The sequence below is a fragment of the Lissotriton vulgaris genome, chromosome 7, assembly GCF_964263255.1.
Source record: "Lissotriton vulgaris chromosome 7, aLisVul1.2, whole genome shotgun sequence".
Lineage (NCBI taxonomy): Eukaryota > Metazoa > Chordata > Amphibia > Caudata > Salamandridae > Lissotriton > Lissotriton vulgaris.
The window spans coordinates 184,898,581-184,918,301 of NC_141695.1; the positions used below are offsets into that span (position 1 = coordinate 184,898,581).

At 40.4% G+C, this 19,721-nt stretch overlaps 1 protein-coding gene across 1 annotated transcript in view; it reads left to right on the top strand.

Moving 5' to 3' along the window:
- The window catches only part of LOC147701151 (sialic acid-binding Ig-like lectin 13), a 257,134-nt gene that overhangs the window by 91,390 nt on the left and 146,023 nt on the right, over positions 1 to 19,721 (top strand). Inside the window, exons 3-4 of the mRNA XM_086928585.1 lie at positions 7,117 to 7,422; positions 10,988 to 11,032. Of these exons, the coding sequence (XP_086784711.1) occupies positions 7,117 to 7,422; positions 10,988 to 11,032 (351 nt within the window). The remainder of the gene's footprint in view (positions 1 to 7,116; positions 7,423 to 10,987; positions 11,033 to 19,721) is intronic.

The following is a 19,721-nucleotide window of genomic DNA, read 5'->3' on the forward strand; positions in this document are numbered from 1 at the left end:
CAATGTCTCTCTTTAATAGATTTGGGAAGTCATTTATTTCTTCTCTTCTTAATGTGAATTTGCATTTTCTGGCAGCTAGTTGATATCTGCTTTGCCTTTCTGTTCACAGAGTTATTTTATAGGTTATAATTATCACCGGCTGTGCTTCGGAAACCTGGTTGAATCGTCCTTCAGCATTAATACTTTGTAGAATGTACTACTTTATCTTGCATGGTAATGCATTACCTTTATCTATGGCTTGACCAGCAGGTTCTCAGCCATCGATGTGTAGATTCTTTGCAATGCTTTCATTATCTTCAACAGCTTTACTAATTCACTGCAGCTGGCGCTGCTGATTGACTCCACATTCATGCGTACTTTAACAGCAACACACGTGGCATGCACAACCAGCTTGCTTGAACCATGGCAAACTCTCCGGGAGAGCACAGTTGTTCCTCAGGTTACCTCTCCCCTATCTTGTTGCCAGTTATAGCATCCTCACCAGCCTGGGTACCCACCCATGACGTTGCCTCAAACGGAGCTTAATATTACACATCTTTATTCAACTGTATGTAATTGTGAACTCAACATTCTAAAACAAGCTTTCATTGCGTTCTGCTCTGACACCCATGTCACAGCTCAGTGTAGTCTATTCGGAACCAAAAGAGTCACGTCATAAAACTCAAAAGACACTACACAAATAACAGGGAAACTTCACAAATTACGTGCCCACTGTCTAAATAACACAGGTTTTGTAACCTTCTTTAATACACTTCTACTGGTTCCAGACATACCTCTGCATTAACTTCCCTTTCCCTGCATTTCCTCCATTAGACATGGACACTCCCTGTAAGTTAATATCTACAGTGGGGTCAAATGTGCCTTAACCCTGGGCTAGGCATTTTGAACCCTTTCTAGCTTCAGTTATATGCGGAGTCTGTGGTGTCTCAACCCATTCATTCAGCCCTCTTCGCTTGGCGTGTAGTGTGTCAAAGTCATATTTTGTAGACTGCTATATTGTACCTACATGCTTGCTTTGTCAGAAGAGAATACATTGTGTGATCTGATTGCTAATTTCAGGTTGTAACCCTTGCACAAAGAAGGCAAGAACGCCTTGTTGTTGTCTGCAAGGAGGTCATTTCAATCTCTATGCTCCCTATACACCTGTATTAATCCCTCAAAGTCTGCATGTACAGACTCTTCTGGCTTTTTGAATACTTAGAAAATCTTAGGCAATTCATTTTGTTTTTAGTAGCCTTAGTATTAAGGCAAGCAATGACTGCAGCATATTTGGTTTTGACCAATGGTGGTGGGGCATTTGTGTTTGCAACTCTAGGGGGTTCCTGTGTCAGCAAATCCACCACTCTCTTACATTCAGCCCACAGATCCTTCAGGCGAGCTACTTTGAAAAGCAAATCAAATCTTCCCCGAGGGTCATCGAAATCATCACTATCTGCTCTATCTGAGTGTACCATTTATCAGCATTTCCGTTACTCTCCGGAGTCTATGTGTGAAAAGGAAGAGGTCTGTTTGAGACCAGGAAATGTGCATATGTTCCTCCCTAGACCTCCCTCAAAGGGACTAATTCCTTTGGGTTGGATCAAATTCAAATTTTTTTATTTTAAGAAATGTATTGAGCGCACAACTACCCGTAGGTGTCTCGGCGCTGCCACATTCATCTGCCACTCTTACGCTTTTTGTGTATGCTTCTCACCGCATCCTTTCAGCTTCTTACCTCAAACAGTGCAGTTCATTCTCATCATAATTTCCCAAGAAAGCCATCCCTACATGGCCTTTTACAATTTCTTTATACTTAGGGGCATATTGTCAAGACAGGTGATAAAATTATCGGCGCTTCAGCGGCAGAAAACTGCCGCTAAAACAGCGATAATGGGCTTGATAGTATGCTCAACGGAATTCCATTTGAAACCCATGTTAGATGTCCTTCACATCTAACATGGGCTTCAATTGGAATTCCATAGAGCATATTATCAAGCCCATTATCGCCGTTTTAGCAGCAGTTTTCTTCCGCTAAAGCAGCAATAATTTTATCGCCTGTCTTGATAATATGCCCCTTAGTTTTTAATTGAGCTGCATTGAATCTCCGAGGGGGCCTTTTCTTTAAGTTGTGGAGTAGTTTGTGAAGTAGTAGTCCCTGCAGTGCTCCAGGATTTAATACGCTTGATACTTAAACCAATTTCGGGTGAATACTTCAAAGGGTATGCCTCCTAGACATGCTAGTGATCGCTAAAGTGGGATGGATGCCTGGGCAATTAGAAGATGGGAATTAACCAAAGCAGAAGGTGTCAAGGTTTGGACAGGTGGTGTGATAGAAGTCTCAGTGTAAATTGGTGGTGCACTAGCTTCCGAAAGGGTCATCATGGTGGTTGCTCTATTCTCTGTGAATGCCTGAGCTGCACCTTTTGCCAGTTCTGCATTAAATGGGGATGGTCATTCTTAGGAGTTTGTCTATGAAGGTGTCAACTTACTCACTCTCCACCTCTGCTCATCCCTAGATTTCTTTTTATCAATGGACTTTTCCTTCTCTGTTGTTTAACCCTCAATCAATGGGTAGGTTCCTATCTTCTCAATCACTTACTCTCTCTGTCTCTTCTGCCTTTTATTGTCCTATGCCCTTACCCATGAACAAACATCATGGACTTTTAATGAAAATATATTTGTTTTCTTTTAATTTGAATCCTGCTCCCTCATTCAGGGACTCAAATTGTGTGGGTCTAGGCTGGTATCTTAGGTCATACATTTTCCTTCCCAGGTTTTTGATTTTTGGTATGAGGAATGTGCACCTCAAAAGAACCCATAATTCCCAATGTTTGCATGTGTTTTTGTGCCATTGGCTAAGCCACAGACACCTGTGCAACCCACGCTTTGTTGCCATTTCCCCAACCGATGTGCTTTCAGGTGGGAATTTCTCTTCCTAGCTTGGATCTTTCTGCTTTTTCGAAAAGGAATTTCCACCTTTTTCAATATTCTTCATTCTAATCTCATGCATGCTTTACTCTGCTGGGTTTACAATTCTCCCACCAATACCAGCGTGTCTTAGTCAAAGGGCAACCAATAACATCAAAACGACACTGCTCACCAGCCAATCAAAGTGTGGCACCTTATATATTATGTATTCACTCGTACTACCAGCTTTTTCCAACCAGAAATTTCTACAATACATAAAATACTATTTACTATTACACAAAAACAGACTCCTGACCTGCAGGAGCTTGCTGTACCCAGCACCCTCACTCCAGTGCCCTAAAGAATAAACAACTAACAAGCGTGTTTAGCACATTCGCACAACAGAAATGCTACGTCACTATCCTTAGTTGACAGATGGAGCCTGACAGCACACCTAACCTTAGGAGACAACTTCAAGTACTCAAAAAATCTGACTGAGGCACCTCTCAACAACTTTATACCGTATGTGTATTTCAGATGAAGCAATTCATACACTGTTGTCTTCAAAAGTGGAAAAACATAGTCAAGAGCACAATAACTGCTGTTCGCAGGAGTCAGGAACTATTGCCACAGAATAACTGAATTCAAAAGGCGCCCCTTGGATTTCATCACAACATTTCAAACTACAAATCCTAACATGCACTGCTTTGCTTCACTTACAATCCAGTTTTTGCACACATGCAAATTCCAATTGAAACCCAGGTTGTTCTTTCCTGATTACCGAGTCATTCACCTAGTCACCCTACAGTCTTCAGATATCAGGAGGAGGTTGTGCTGGGTCAATTTGAATCTCGGAGCAAAACCGCCTGAACCATGAAGGTGCAGTAATCAGTTTTATAGTCATCCAATTAGGCCCAGTCAGTACTGGACAGATCCAATCAGAACCATCAGCTCTGCTACCATATCTGTCAACAAACAAACCAGTGTCTTATATATTTGCCCACTGTGCACCAACGGCTTAGACCAGGAGCAGTGTAGTCTCTGACGGACATTGGTCTCCAATGGTTTAATCCAATTAAACCTCATACATTGGAATAGAGCTGTAAGCAACAGACTGTAGGCACCAAATGGTTAGGAAAAGGAAATGACAACTTTCAAGAAGTGACATTTCCAACATTACGATAAAAAAATCATACTTTACCATTAGAGAGCATTTTAAACTACAGTTCCTCAGGCACCAAACTTCAATTTCCTACCTGCTCCCACTGACACATTAGCACTTGATAAATGTAATAAGGTAACCCAATGTTATACTAAGGGAGAGCTAGGCCTTACAGTAGTGAAAAACACATTTGTGAGTATTTTACTACTAAGACATGTACATTTTAAAACTACATTTTGATCTTTTTAATTACACTGCACCCTGTCCTATGGGCCATTTAACACCTAAGTTATGTTGACTTAAATATAATAAAAAAGGCAAACACAGGCCTGAAAAATGTTGAGTGGCACAATAAGTGCTGCAGGTACACTAGAAGCTTTTAAATTACAGGCCCTGGATATGTGATATACCACTTTACTAAGGACTTATAAGGTAAATAAAATATGCCAATCGGGTGTAAGCCAATTTTACCTTGTTGTAGGGCGTGAGTACTAGCACTTTAGTACTGGTTACCAGTGATACAGTGCACAGAGCCCTAAGCCCAACAAAAACAATTCAGAAAAATAGGAAGGCGAAAGCAAAAAGACTGGTGGAAGACTCCCTAAGGCTGACAGGTATAGAAATTATATTAAAAGTAAGCTTCTTTATTGTCAGAAATGTTCCCTTGCAGGTTTAAAACATACTGTAGACAGACTACACAGGTGTGCCCGAAGCCATGCTTTCCTTGCCAGTCTAGTGGATGGCACAGCATGTGCTGTAGTCCTCGAGTGACCTTTACCTTTTCCATGCATTTGGGTTATTTTTCTACCCCATGTACTATGGCCTTACTGGAGATTTAAATAGGTCAATTAGGAGTAAGCAAATTCCCTCATGGTTTAGGGGTCAGAATATATACACTTGGGCCCAAACCGCACTGCCTGAGTATGCAGAGTCCAATAACTATCAGCATCAGTTCACCAGAAATGGAGGTGGCCTTGAAACAAGAGCCACTTTCCACGAGGGGACAAGGCATTTTCCACAATTGACCTTTCTTCTGAAAACCATGAGATTTGTTTACAGCCAAAGAGTAAAAAAACTCTCATCCGTTAACCAGGATGGTTGTTTTCAATTCAAATGCATAACATTTAGTTTGGCATCAGTGGCTAATGTTTTCCAGTTGTTCATGCTCCAATTGTCAGGAAAATGAATGAGTCAATTACTTTTAAGCCAATGTAAGTGTTTATTGAAATGTTTTGGAAGAATATTATGAGCAATTAGGTAGGGGTTTGGGATCCTAATTAGTAAAGGTCTTACTGTAGAATATTCTACATGTAAATTTGCTGAAAGCCATGTAACTTATTAAGGACCTATATTTTGTTTGAATGGTATTCTACCCAAACCCTTGTTAGCAGAAGTGATGCAGTCTGCATGGAGAATGGGGAAAGTGCGCATGACTGTTTTGGGTGGCCCGAGCGGCTGGCCAGTCACTCATTAGCACTTAGGAGTGGGCAAGCCACTCCTCCCCAGCCCTGCTCCAAAAGCTGAGCAGCCCCGCCCGGCCACCCGCCCGCTGACAAAGGAAACATAAAATGATAATAAAAGTTATTGTCATTTCATATTTCCTTTACTTTGCACTGCTCAGAAGCAGTGGGGCGATGCTCCTCTGCCATAGCAGAGCAGTCGCCACTGATTTAGGTTTTGTGAAAACTAAACATGCATTGGTAGCCAATATGGCTATTGCTATTGAGAGATTGGTCAGAAATTGTGCACAATGTGTAATAACAGATAAATATTTGACAACATCTGTTCCTCCAATATGTGACCCTGACTCACCAAGAAAACCTTGGAAGATCACAGTGCTTGATATTATGGGCCCAAAAGGATCTCATGAACAGTATATTATAGATACCTTTTCATGCTGACCAGTTATCATGATTATGGAAAGGGCTTATATTGACTCCCTCCTGAAGTTTATGGATGAAGCATTTGTTTGTGTGGATTTACCTGTTGTACTAGTTAGTAAACTTGGTGTTCAGTTTTAGTCCAATGAGGCTAAGACCTATTTGGAGAGGCTTAGCATCCTACACAGAACAACTTCTATTTACAACCTGAGTGATAATGGCATGGCTGAAAGGTATTAATTTGTACTTAAAGGTGCAGGAATATTGGCTAATCAGCTAATAACTATTTGAAAATCTAAGTTGTTACTTGTTGGATATATATAACTACTGTCAGTGATACCACTACATTCTCAAATTTTGAGTTGCTGTGACAAACTGTGCAAGGACCATAGGGGACCCAGGATGGTTAGTTGAGGCTGACATGGATAAGATTCTAATTCAAAAAGTTAGAAACAATATTAGAAATGTTATTATGATGACAATAGAATGTATCATCACAAAAAAAGGAGACCAGATTGACGTGGGTTGCTGTCGTACAGTGGAACAGGGTGAAGAAACCCTGAAAGTGTGCAAGAAAGAGAGTATATTTTTCGAAGCTCAAAAAGTTATTGAAAGTTTGCATAATGCATTATAGTTAGGTGATGGAAAAGTGTGGTGTTTGAATAGAGTGGCAGTAATACCTAGTGGGTGCAGAAGAATGGACATGAAAACCCAAGTAGATGATGTTCCTGGCAGGGTTGCATCTGATTCATTTTCTCTTCAGAGATTGTCAGATCCTTCAGGCTCACAAGATTCCCGTGCTGATTAGTTTATGATGAATTCCATGAGGGAAATTTCAGAATCGTCAGCTGTTCCTAGAACTGATAAAATAAATTCTGTACCAGAAAGAGAGCGGAATACTGTTCCTGCAATGGGAAACATGCTTCCACAAACGTTCATTTTAAATTTCCCTTATTCCAAATTTCAGAAAGTTGCTGAATTACAAAAAAAATGTCCAGGATTGTGTGGCTGTGATGTTAAGCATCTTTACACGCCAAACCTAACGGCTGTTGCATGCAAAAGCTGCTAAGCCAAGCAAGGCGTCCCACTGAAGCTGAAAGAGCAACATAGAAACCTTTGGTGCCAGAATAATGTACGATAATTAAGGATGTATTTGACAATACTAATCTCTTAATTCCTGTTTCTTAGGTCTTCAAGATAAGCCCACAATTGATCTGCCACCTGCACTGATTGAGGGTAAAAATGTGAGCATCAACTGTACGGCCCCCGGGCGGTGCTCAGGGACGCCCCCAAACATCACCTGGTCTGGGGACTGGAGCTTTGCACATTCTACAATGAATCGCTCAGTTACTGATGCTAATGGCACCCAGACCCACATATCTGAGATCACCTTCCAGGTTACCAGAGAGGATAACCGCAAACAACTGATTTGTACAGCAAATTTTTACACTGCTAAAGCATCAACTAGAAGTAATGCCACCCTCAATGTGGAATGTAAGTACAATCTCAATGGATTTCATGAAATTATGCTTTCAGTGCCCATCATTTTGTCAATACCATTGGTGTAAGAATCGGTCTTAAAAAGCAGTGATTTACTCACTGCATTATTTCCTTGTATCTTAGTACTGGAGAAGTTAGCAGATGAATGACTGAAAATGTGATGAGCACTCTGTTGTTTTTTATCTAGGTTTATGCTATAAAAATACCACATACATACATATATACAGATAATGCAACTCAGGATTCTGATTCTGTCACCCAAGCATTTATTTAGCCATACACAACATATCCATGGGCTAGAAGTAATGGAGGAGCAAGAGTGCCGAGGGCACTAATGCAAGCAGGAAAAAGGCCCCCCATGCATTGGCTAGTTAAAAGTATAAAACAAGTAACTATAATCAGGGTTCCAAAAGCCAATCCGACCTCTTGCATGTAGTAACATTGCTTCAGACACATTATAGAGAGCTGTGTTCATTGTTAGAAGCAATGGTAAGCAGTAAGTAGGCAAACATGTGCTGGACATTAATTGGGGAGAATTCTCAAACTTTCACAAATACATAAGGCCAGATTTACAAACCTTTTATACTAGGTTTGTGTCACAAATGTGACACAAAACTGCACAAAACGTGTTTGTGAAGAATTGGTAGCCGAGGAAAGTTGCCTAAAAGTAACAGAATGCAGTGCAACGTGCAGCTTTGTGTTATTCTAAGTCAGAGGGGAGATTCATAGGTGGCACCTGAGTTTTCCCATACAACCTCCTGTGGTTTTTGATGCAAAACCATGTCTGCTAACAATAGTAGACAGGGTTTTACATCAAACAATAATGTCAGTTCAAAGCAGGCATCAAAAAGGAGAAATGCTTTTATTTCTCCTTTCTTTTCTGACTTCGCATGTGAGCTGCACTGTACAGCACACATACAAAGTAAGACAAGCTTTAGAGTTAATGTAAGCATAGTATTTTGTACTGGAAGGATACCCTTTGAATACAAAGCGTACGCTAGATTTGGATTCATAAAGAAACCCTTGCACCATAGTGTAAAGTTGTATGCATGGAGCAGGGCTGCATAATTGTGTACCAGTGCTAGGGAGAGGGGAGGAGAGTGCCATATCTTTGTAGATCTGGTACTCTGATGCGCTCTCCTTGTAACGTAATGAAGCGCAGCAACTTTTGAATGCTGCGCAGCGCTTCCTGCCATCGCTGTAAATCTAGCACATAGAGCTGAAATACTGCATAGCCAGCATCAAGGAGCAACTACTTAAATAGCCAATAGATAAAGAGAAATAGCTATTTATAGACAACAAATAAACATGCATAACGTTAATGAAGTGCATAATTAAGAAGCATATATTCAAAGAAGCATAAGATTCAATGACTAGGTAGCACATGTCTCCTAGGCAAAGTGCTTATACCATGGAGCGCTCTGAAGTGACTGACAGTCAGCACTCAGCGCTCTATAAAATTACCAAATAGCATTGGCAAACGACTTGGCAAACGACTGGTATTGTGAGAAACAAAAAGCACAGCCGCCAGAACTTGACAGGTTGCAGGCCAAAGTGTGTCTGGGATGGAAAGAAATATTCAACATCAAACAAGAAAACTCATCTTGACAAACTAAATGATATACCAAACAGAACTCATCACTGCAGAACAAATACACAGAGGTTTGGAGCTTTGCAGTTATGAAAATGTCATTAGAAGCATATAGAAAAAAATTTCACTACATCCCAGAGGCTTTAAAAGTTGGGAAATAGTTTTCTAGAATGCTCAGCAAAAATGATGGTATTCTCCACTAAGTCAGCTTTATTTTGATTTAATGAATAATGGAAGTTGCCTCTAAAAGTCTATGTTGAAAAGACACACCTATTTTTGCCATCAAGCTTCTCTTCACCTTCAATCAACTCCGCATCTTGTCAAGTAAAACTGAATCTTATTTTCTAAGGGATCTTAAGTTTTGCAGAGTGGCTGCACCACCACATTATAAAGGTTGATAACCACAGTGTTCGATGGCAGATCCTTAGCTGGCTCTGTCATTGGAAACCCCTGATGTGAAGAACCATTTCCAATTGCTGGGGGCTTAATGTGAGGCATGGCCATCCAGGGTAAAGATACCCCTTTAACCGGGTGAATGGTCCTGGTCGTCACAGCCATTACTATTTAGTGTTTCAAGAGTAAACCCTCGCTTCTGGGGTTTATTTTTGGAAAGGAAAAGAAAAGTTTTTTTAACAGGCACAGCTAATGAGACACAGGTGCTCTGAAAACTTAAAGATTCCCACCAGACAGACGGGTGTCTCTAACTCTGGTGGGCATCTTCTAATAGTGATGCGGTGGCGAAAGCCTTTTTATGATTCACGGACAGTAGAACACGAGCGGCCTTCTAAACAAGTGCCTTCAAAGTAAGGGTAGTATGTATTTATTCATTAGTCATTTATAGTGCATGCTAGACCACACCAGGATGGTACAAAAGGGGGTGGTGGTGATGGATGGAGCATCTGAACCAATCAAACACTCACACCCAGTCAACAGATCTGGGTTTAATCCATCACCGTTCTTTAACCCACTCTGCCACCCCAGTTCAGACATGGCCATATGCAAATCAGTCTGACCCTGTGCCTCATGGGAACAGTCTAGCCCGAACTGCCAAACCATGCCTTCCCTGGACCGGAAACAAGCTTCCTAGGACTGGTTTCTGGTATTACAGCCGTCTTCAGACAGGCTTGCTTGAATCCAGTGGCAAAGTGAGCAAGGGACTCACGTCCATCACCACACCCTTTTGTACCGCTTTGTTCACCATAAGTTTGCAGGGTATGCTCAGTGTCACTTGCGCCATCACCATTTTTAACAAGCACTTGTGCACAGTATCTCCCATGATACATGCCATTCAATATAACAAACTACCTCTCACATATGTTTGAATATATGAAGTTAAATTTGACAAATATATGCATTTACTAACCTCTACTCTATGTTGTCAAAAATGTTCTTGTCTCCCTGGTTTCTCCTTCTGCTCCAAGCAAGTAATTGTGCTGTTTGAATTGACCTTTAACTAACACCCTCAGATTCATTGTTGTACGTTACAGATGTTCGCCCTAGTCTCTACAAGGTTTATGGGCTTCCTCCTGTAGTCTGATACTCCTTGATACGGGTGGGGGCATGGTTGGAAACTGGATCCGAGCTACAAAAGTCTATTGATTGGTAGAAAATAGTGACAAGGCAATGAGATCTGTAAAGGGGTTGTGAAGGAAGGTGAATTTAGTAGCATGGTATTGTGTGGACTTTTATTTATCGCAAGAAGAGAAAATTGGTCAAATAATGTAATGTGAGTATTGTTTCTAGCAACAAAAATAGAAAGTCTTCAGAGATCTGAGTGAAATGTTGGAATGACAAATGAAAGTCTTCCTTCTCACTCTCCTTCTTCAGCCTCTTTTGGGGCTCGACACAACTGAGAAAGGGAGGAGAATCCCAACTACCACCTCATTTGTCAGCATCCGTCATGCTCATGTCAGTTTACAAACTATTATGATTTAAATGTATTTCTAATTTGAATATACTCCTTCATAGATCCACCTGGGACACCAACAGTCAATGTATCTATCATAGATAGAGGTAAGGTACTGCATCCATGTTTATTGTGTGCTAATTTTATTACCATGATTTACAGACCATACCACCATTATTCATGCTCTCAGTTTACCTTGTGGTATTTTGTTTGCTCATAGGCTTATTTTGAGTGGTGTGTGATTTTGCAAAATTCAGGTTTCTGCAGGTTATCTTTTTTATATTTGTTAAACACAGAACTGGATACTATATTAGGTGAATTACACTCCAATTGCAATAATAGATGAGGCCCTGTTACACATCTGCATTACTTCCCTAAACACAGGTCTGAATTTAGTGATCCAGCCAATCCAATGTCATATATTGGTGCTTTTTGTCACTGACTTTAGGTTGAAAATGTACAAAGAGAAGCATGACCACAATATCTGACAAACATAAGCTACTCATAACGAATGTCTGACATAATATCGACAGACAGAATATCGAAATACAAAAATATCGGCACAAAAATATCGACATCAAAAATATCGGAGTCATATCTTCATAAAGGTAAGTACAAAAATATCGAAAAAATAATATCGTAGTACAAAAATATCGAAATTAAAAATATCGTTTTTTTAAATGTATTAATAATAATGTAAAAATAATTTTAAAATACATATAATTTTACAAATAATAAATAAAAATATTAAAACAAAGGTAAAACTAATACATATACATTTAAAATAAATAAAACACTTGATAATTTAATGTCATTTTTTTTTTTAATTCCATTTAATTGATTTAATGTAATTTTTTTTTATTTTTACCCTGTACGCCTGTACCCCAAAAACCCAAAACTGACCCTGAACCCTAAAAATATCCCTGTACCCCAAAAACCCAAAACTGACCCTGAACCCTAAAAATATCCCTGTACCCCAAAGACCCAAAACTGACCCTGAACCCTAAAAATACCCCTTTACCCAAAAACTGAAAACAGACCCTGAACCCTAATAAATACCCCTTAACCCAAAAACTGAAAACTGACCCTGAACTCTAAAAATACCCCTTTACCCAAGAACTGAAAACTGACCCTGAACCCTAAAAATACCCCTTTACTCAAAAACTGAAAACTGACCCTGAACCCTAAAAATACCCCTTTACCCAAAAACTGAAAACTGACCCTGAACCCTAAAAATACCCCTTTACCCAAAAACTGAAAACTGACCCTGAACCCTAAAAATACCCCTTTACCCAAGAACTGAAAACTGACCCTGAACCCTAAAAATACCCCTTTACCCAAGAACTGAAAACTGACCCTGAACCCTAAAAATACCCCTTTACCCAAAAACTGAAAACTGACCCTGAACCATAAAAATACTCCTTTACCCAAAATTAATTAATATTATTTAATTACCAATTAATTATTAATTAACAATAACAATAAAGTAAATATATTCGCACATTAGCTGTAATTAATTTAATTTAATAATTAATATTATTTTTCCCAATTAATTAATTAAGAATAACAAAAAAAATATATAAAAAAATTACTCTAATTAATGTAATTAACTAATTAATATTAATTAATTACCAACTAATTAATAATTAAAAATATGTACAAAATTATATTAATCAATTAACGAATTAATATAAATTAATTATCAATTAATTATTAATTAAAATATGTACAAACATATATTAATTAATTAATTATTATTAAATTACTTCCCACCCTATTCCCCTATAAACCCATAACCCGCTACAGAACATATTTATCAATTAATCAATTAATTAAAATTAATTAAAAATTTATTCTCAATTAATTAATTAATAATTCCTACTAATTAATAATTAATTTAACATAATTAAATTACTTCCCACCCTATTCCCCTACAAACCCACAACCCGCTAGACAATATTTAATTAAATTACATTAAAAATAAATAATAAAACATAATAAATACAATATAATATACACTAAATTTATTTAAAAATTTATATCAGTAACATCGAAGTTATTTATTTCGATATTATTGACATCGATATTTAAAACTTCGATATTACTGATATCATACTAATATCGATATTAAGACTGTCGATATTACTTACCTTCAATATTTTGTCCCATCGATATTTAAACTTCGATATAATTGTATATCGAAATTTAAAACTCAATATTTTGTCTGTGTACCACTCATAACAAGTTGTCAAGTACATTAATTCCTCACATATTACTTTTCCTGCTCCGAAGTGCAGGCTCATCTTCTTTCCCCCAGTGAAGAGCCATCTAATGTCAATGGAATTCCCATTCAGAATCATAATACATGTTTTACTTTAGTTCACATCTTTGACATACTATTCGAAACAGAGTGCTCCATTTAAAAGCAATCTTCCAGGAAGAAAATCACTAACTTAAAAGGAAACTCATAAAAACATGAAACCTACAGGTAACTGAATATGTTATGTGCAGCTGAACAACTAGTTTGTTTTTAGATGGCACTCATTGTGTCATTGGTGTGCCACAAATCAAGATTATACAATATGTAAGTTATCAGCCAAGCATTTTCTTCACTAAAGATACTCAAATAGTCTCTGTGTGAATCCGCAAATATAAACCATTAAACCTACTTTCAAGTGGTGTCTTCTGAAATAAGCGTATTTAGTACATGACCAAAGTTTTAGCCAATGTCCATTCTATCATGCAAACAATCACAGCATCTCTCTTCTGATTCCACGATCATTACTACTTTGCTAGTTTCAAAAGGTGCTAAAAATATCAATTTAATGCAAAATTCCCTTGTTAGTGAATTGCCATTGGAAAATTAATTTTATATGAACAGGTCTTCTCCCACTAAGGATATTTATAGGTGAGGCTTTCCTCTGTCTCTGTGTGCAGCAGGATGCAGGGGCTATAAAGATATTTTTCTTTGATGCATCTCCCTTGGGAAGGTGTCGCCTTTTGATGTATTTCCAGGTATGTAGTATTGGTAACTCTGGGCATGTGCAAAAATCCAAGGGTGTATGTGGGGGAACACCCACCCTCCTCCCAGAGAACACCTTCCCAAGGCAGAGTACTCCAAGCAGCAATGGAGGGACATGGAGGTTCACCTGCCACCTGTACAACAAAAAATCACAACCACCTTATCTGACTTATTTGCCCTTCTCTGGGTCAGACTTGATAATCTGGAGGCAGTCTCTAGGGAACTGTTAAGCAGAATGGAGAGAAGTTGACAGTCAATGATAAGATTCCCCACTCCCTACCACCGACCCAAGTTACAACTATCAGCATTCCTACCTCTGATCTCCCTAGTTGTAGACAGCTTTGAACCAGTTATCTCCAAGTCCCAGGCTGCAACGAGTCAGAATTATTTATTGGGCCTCTCACATCCCACCATATTACCAACGATTTAGGCCCATTAATCAGCCTCCCTCTGCGCCTAATTCTGCTGGTGAATTCCAAACCAGTTGCCGGTCAGTCACTGGCTACCTGATACTGATAATTAATCTCCCTCCCCAGCCTGTTCCCCTTACAATGTAGTCTTGATTGGGGCCCTGTGGCTCGCTACTCACACAATGGACACCACAGATAGATTAATAAAGTTTCACATTGGTTAGGTAAATATGCAAGTCATGCTGGGTGTTACTATAAAGTTATCCTGATAGCAAGGAGGGTCTCATGGATAGGAACCTCTAGGACACCATTTGAGGGAGAGTGCATTATTATTAGTGTTAGAGACACTGAAATGGAACAAAGAATTTTGATCGTTTTTTCTAAATCCTACCTTCCAAACACCTGTATAAAACCACTCCTGTTGGGCTTTTTACAGGGCTGGACTGGGAACCACAACCGGCCCTGGCAAAGTGCTCGGCCGCCCCCCCTCCCTACTCGGGGGGGGGGGGGGGGAGGTTGGAGGTGCCGCTGAGCTCTTTGCTGCAAAAACGGCCCTGTAACAAAAACGGCCTCCAGAGTCCCAAATCCCCCCCCCCCCCCGTGCGGCGCACCAGGGGATTGCTCGGTGCCTGCTATGGCCAGTCCGGCCCTGGCTTTTTATATAGGCTTCCATGAGTGCCTTAAGTGCAGAACACTCTCTTGGCCATGGTGGCGCAGAAAGCACCCTGGGGGGCAACAGTTGCTTTCAAATCGTTACGCCCCTATGGCAGACCTTAATGATCTGTATTGACTCCCTAAGAGAGAAGGCAAACTCATTCTGCAGGTCCATCCATGGGTACATTATCACAGGGTTTGGTAGCGAGTGAGAACTTACCCCCCTAAAACGAATCCATTCCCTTATACCTCCCTCAACTCTAGTGCACCACTCTCGTAACTCACAGCTTATTGGGCCTTCGAACTTTCCAGCCAACCATATAACCTCCCTGTGTGCTTTACCCTCTGACCCGGGATGAATTTAAGACTCATCTCTTGAAATTTGGCAGGCTTGTCCTCTAAGTTCTCAGATTAAAGGTGGATACAGTTTATTAAGACTGTTAACATAATTTGCCTGCAAGAGACTTGGGGAGTCAAAAAATAATTTTTCCTTGAGGGGTACAAGGCCATCTTCTGTCCAGCGGTAGGTGTCTAGTGTGGATAGAGCGAGGAATGGCCTTATTTTTGCAGCCCTTGAGTGTTGTGCTCCATGCAGATCATGACGTGGGACTCCCAAATGTTTCAGGGCCTAAAAATCCATGTTGGAAGAGCTCTCCCTATGATAGTAATTAATTTGTATAATGCAAATAGTGGGCCAAGCAGGTCCTCAAGTTTTATATCCTGAAAAGGTCCCTTCGATTCATTAAAGGGGGGAGGCCTTGGCCATGGGACTTTTATCCTGATAGAGGATTTTAATTGTCATCTGTGCCCAAACTTCTTACACTCATCATCCAATACACAACCTTGCTCGATTCCGGAGGACTTGCACATGAAGCACACCATAAAAGGTGTGGAGATAGTTTCCTTGCCACGCACAGTTTGGGTTTCACTTTAGACAAGCTAATTAACCTGCCTAATTCCCAAATCTCTCTGACATATATGGGAGGGGGTCCACCACGATCATTGATTTCATCTTTGTTTCAGCTTATATGGGTTAGCCACCTGCTTCCTTTAATATCTTACATAGACCCTATAGTGTCCTAAACCCTTTGCCCCTGTCTTTGGAGGGCTCATGCAAGCCGCCGGGACTTTTAGCCCCAACTAATCAGGGGAGATGTTTACTCTGGTCGCAAATAGGTGCTAAGGCTTTTAATCACAGACTTTTCACAGACTGCCAGCAGGAGTTACTTACGTACTTGGACCCTTTAGCACTTGGTGGGTAGGTTTGGAGTTCTTTTGTCTCCAGATTACCCCTCATGGTTTGACCCCGTGTGCCCCCGGGCCCTCCGCCTTCTGAAGAAAGCTATGAAGCAGTATTCTTGCAATAGGGAATGGGTGGCAAATTGCAGCTGAACCAATAAGGAGGCTCTGAAGGAACGGATGCACCAGTTACAAAAACAGCCATGGGTTTATCTGAATAAAGCTAGCGAACTGAGGGATACCTCACTTTTTGGGCAGATTAATAATAGTCTGTTTTTTCGGTCCATCAAGGCTTGTCTTATGTCACCACATCATTCCTGATCAGCGGGTCACCCATTTTTACAGTGTGTATATTTTTGCCCATCTCAAAGGGTCTTGCAATGATATCGCTCCCAGTCTGGTTGACACTTCAGTCACTTTCTCGTTGGAGGAAGTCTACAAGGGCATGGAGGCATTGTCCCGGAACAAGGCGCCAGGCCCTGATGGGATTCCTCCTGATCTCTTCGGGACAATATTGAAGCTTGGGCCTCAGTTTTGACACTAGTATTCAACCCTGCAGGGAAAAAGGGATGCTGCCCTCTTGGTCAACGGACACAATTCTACCAATTTATAAAAAGGGGGATAAGGATAACCTGCAATGCTACCACCGTATTTCTCTCATTGATGCCATAGTTAGAGTTCTGGGTAGGGTCCCATCAACTAGACTTTCTTCATGGACGGACAATAATCAAATAATATCTGAGGTCAAGACTGGGTAAGTCAACCATCAAGCAATGCCTCAATCTTTACTTACTAATCAACACAATATATGGTTGCTCAACAGGGTGCCCTGCATTAAGCCTTTATGGACCTTACGTCAGGCTTTGATCATGTTAACAGGAAGAAGCAGTGGAACTTATTGGCCTCTTTGGGTGTTAAACCCACCACTGTATCCCTGTTAATGAATCTTCATGCCTATACTACTGCGGCACTAAGATTCTCTTCGGGGTGGCCTTACTAAAGGCGCCAGGAGGGTTCAACAAGGCTGCATTTTAGCCCCTTTTGTATTTACTGTTCACATAAATGGTCTAGAAGCTGCCCTCTTGCCCTTATAGTCTGATTGGCACAGAGTAGTCAGGAAATCTTTGCCAATTTTCTAATATGCTGATGATGCAGTACTTATAGCTCGCACAGCTCTGGGCCTGCAGGTTTTAATAGATGGGTTCTTTGACTTTATGGATAAACTGGACCTGTCAGAAACATTATAAATTCGTATGTTTTGAAAGATGGCCCTCGGGCTCTCCGGTCTAAAACTTTAAAAGCAGAATCCCACACTCTTGCAAAGGTCCCGGCTTTCCCCTATCTGGGAATTCTATTTGATGAAAATCTAAATTGGAAAACATTGATGGAGGGAAAGCTGAGTGACTTGAATAAATCTATAGTTGCTATTGCCAGCTATGCCAATAAGCTGGGAACTTGGACACCAGAAGTAATTTAGAAAATGTATTAGTCTATATGCGCCTCAAAGGTTTTATGTCAGTAAGGTTTGGTGCTATACTTCATCACGTAATCTACAGGCGGCCCAAAATATGTTTTTGAGACGGATGCTGAAGGTTCCCCATAGCGCTCCCTCCTTTGCTGTACACGAAGAGGTTGGTGTCAACTTCTTAGCTGACCGGGCAGCATTTAAGCCTCTGCCGTGTTGGGTAAAGATATGGTCTAGGGAGAATAAGGATCTAAAGCGCCTGATCATATCAGACTCCCTGTCACTAGAGCAGGCTTTTCAAATCCCCTGGTTACGGAATGTCAAGGAGTCTCTTTTTGCCATAGGTAGAGCATATATGTTTCTTTCACGTGATTCAGTTAGGCCTCAGGACCTTAACACGGAAAAAGAATAGTTCTTTAAACACGCCTCAGCCCACCGTGAAAACACTGAGCTATTGAAACCATCATGACGGTGCATGCCTTATTAAAGTCAGTTCAGGGTAGGGAAAATGATCTCTCTACCTTTACAAGTGCAACCGACAGGTTTGTAGTTACCGGTTTTAGGTTCAACCTGTGGTTCCGCTCCACAGATGTGAGAGGATCCTGTGGCTGCAACTCTAGGTCTCTACAGGGCACGTTAGATTTTGTCCTTTTATGTATATATTTCAGTTTCCCAAGAAGGCAGTTTCATTGCCCCTGCGGGGAATGAGATTTTAATATCTTTTCTGATTACCTAGATACCTATCTCATTCATCCAATTTTGGATCGATTATTGACTGTCATTGAGTAAAAGGCAAACCCACATAGGTTAAATCAACCCCATAGACTGACGCAACTCTGAAGAACCACTTACGACTGGTAAAGTTTAAACAGTTTAATATAAAACCAAGGACAATTGTAAATACAATCCTCTCAAGATAAGGTTCAACAAGTATACGGGTACTAAAAGAAACATAAATTCCCTAAAGAATCTTAGTCTACAAAAGAAAACGATCAAAACCAATTCCAAAATCAACAAATTGAATAGCATAGACACAAAGTGAATCTGTTGCGTCATTTACCTAAAAAGAATAAACAAGTTAAATCTGTCCCTACTCTGTACTAGATGTCATCCCTACTCAGCAAGTCCTATGCCTAAAAAAAGTGTCAGCAGTTTGACTTCCAAAGAAGTTCAAACTTTCTCAATCTCTGATGGAAACCTATGTCGAAAAGCAGTACCCTTTCTGCCTACCCATCCGCTCTCTAAGGGTCCTCGGCCTACTGCTCTCCTTCTGCTCTCTCGCTCAGGCCATCTGCTCTGCCTTCTCCCCGGGGTGCTGTCCCTAAATATAAAATCACAGTATGGGTGGAACGCCCCTTTGAGACGCCCACCACGTACACATTTCACGTGATCCCGCTTCTGGGTCTTTCCATAGCTTCATCGCTTCGCGTCGTCTGTTAAGTTGACCTTGCTTCTTAGGCGCCATCTTCGTCATCGTGCTGGTAACCTCCATGACATTCCAGTTGACACTTTCAGAGCAAAGTCTATCACCTCAAACAAAGTTCTATTCATTACGGTTGTGATTGTAACCTCTTTTGGTCCTGTGAACAGTCACTTCGAAACAAGACCCCAAATTCCAAGCGTCCCTTATCTCACTTAGGCCATAAACTTCGTCCAGCATTGTCACTTTAATTTAACAAGACCTTTGACTCTTGTCTCGCACGTACAGATCAAAGCTATCCCCCTCTTCCTGAGAGGCCACTAAATTATATGCAGTGGACTACACTCTTGCGAACGCTTGGTCCGTTAGGTTAAAATCACATATGATCACACCATTCTAAAATTCCTACAAACTCTTCTACACGGTATGACTTTTAACACATATATATATAATCGAATTAGTAACTTATCCATTATAATCGAATCCTTGTTACATAAAATACAACGTTATACTCTCATTCCTTCCACAGTGCTATATAGTCTGTATGTTTCTTTACCTTACATTGCACTGCTTTCTCCGTTTAGTA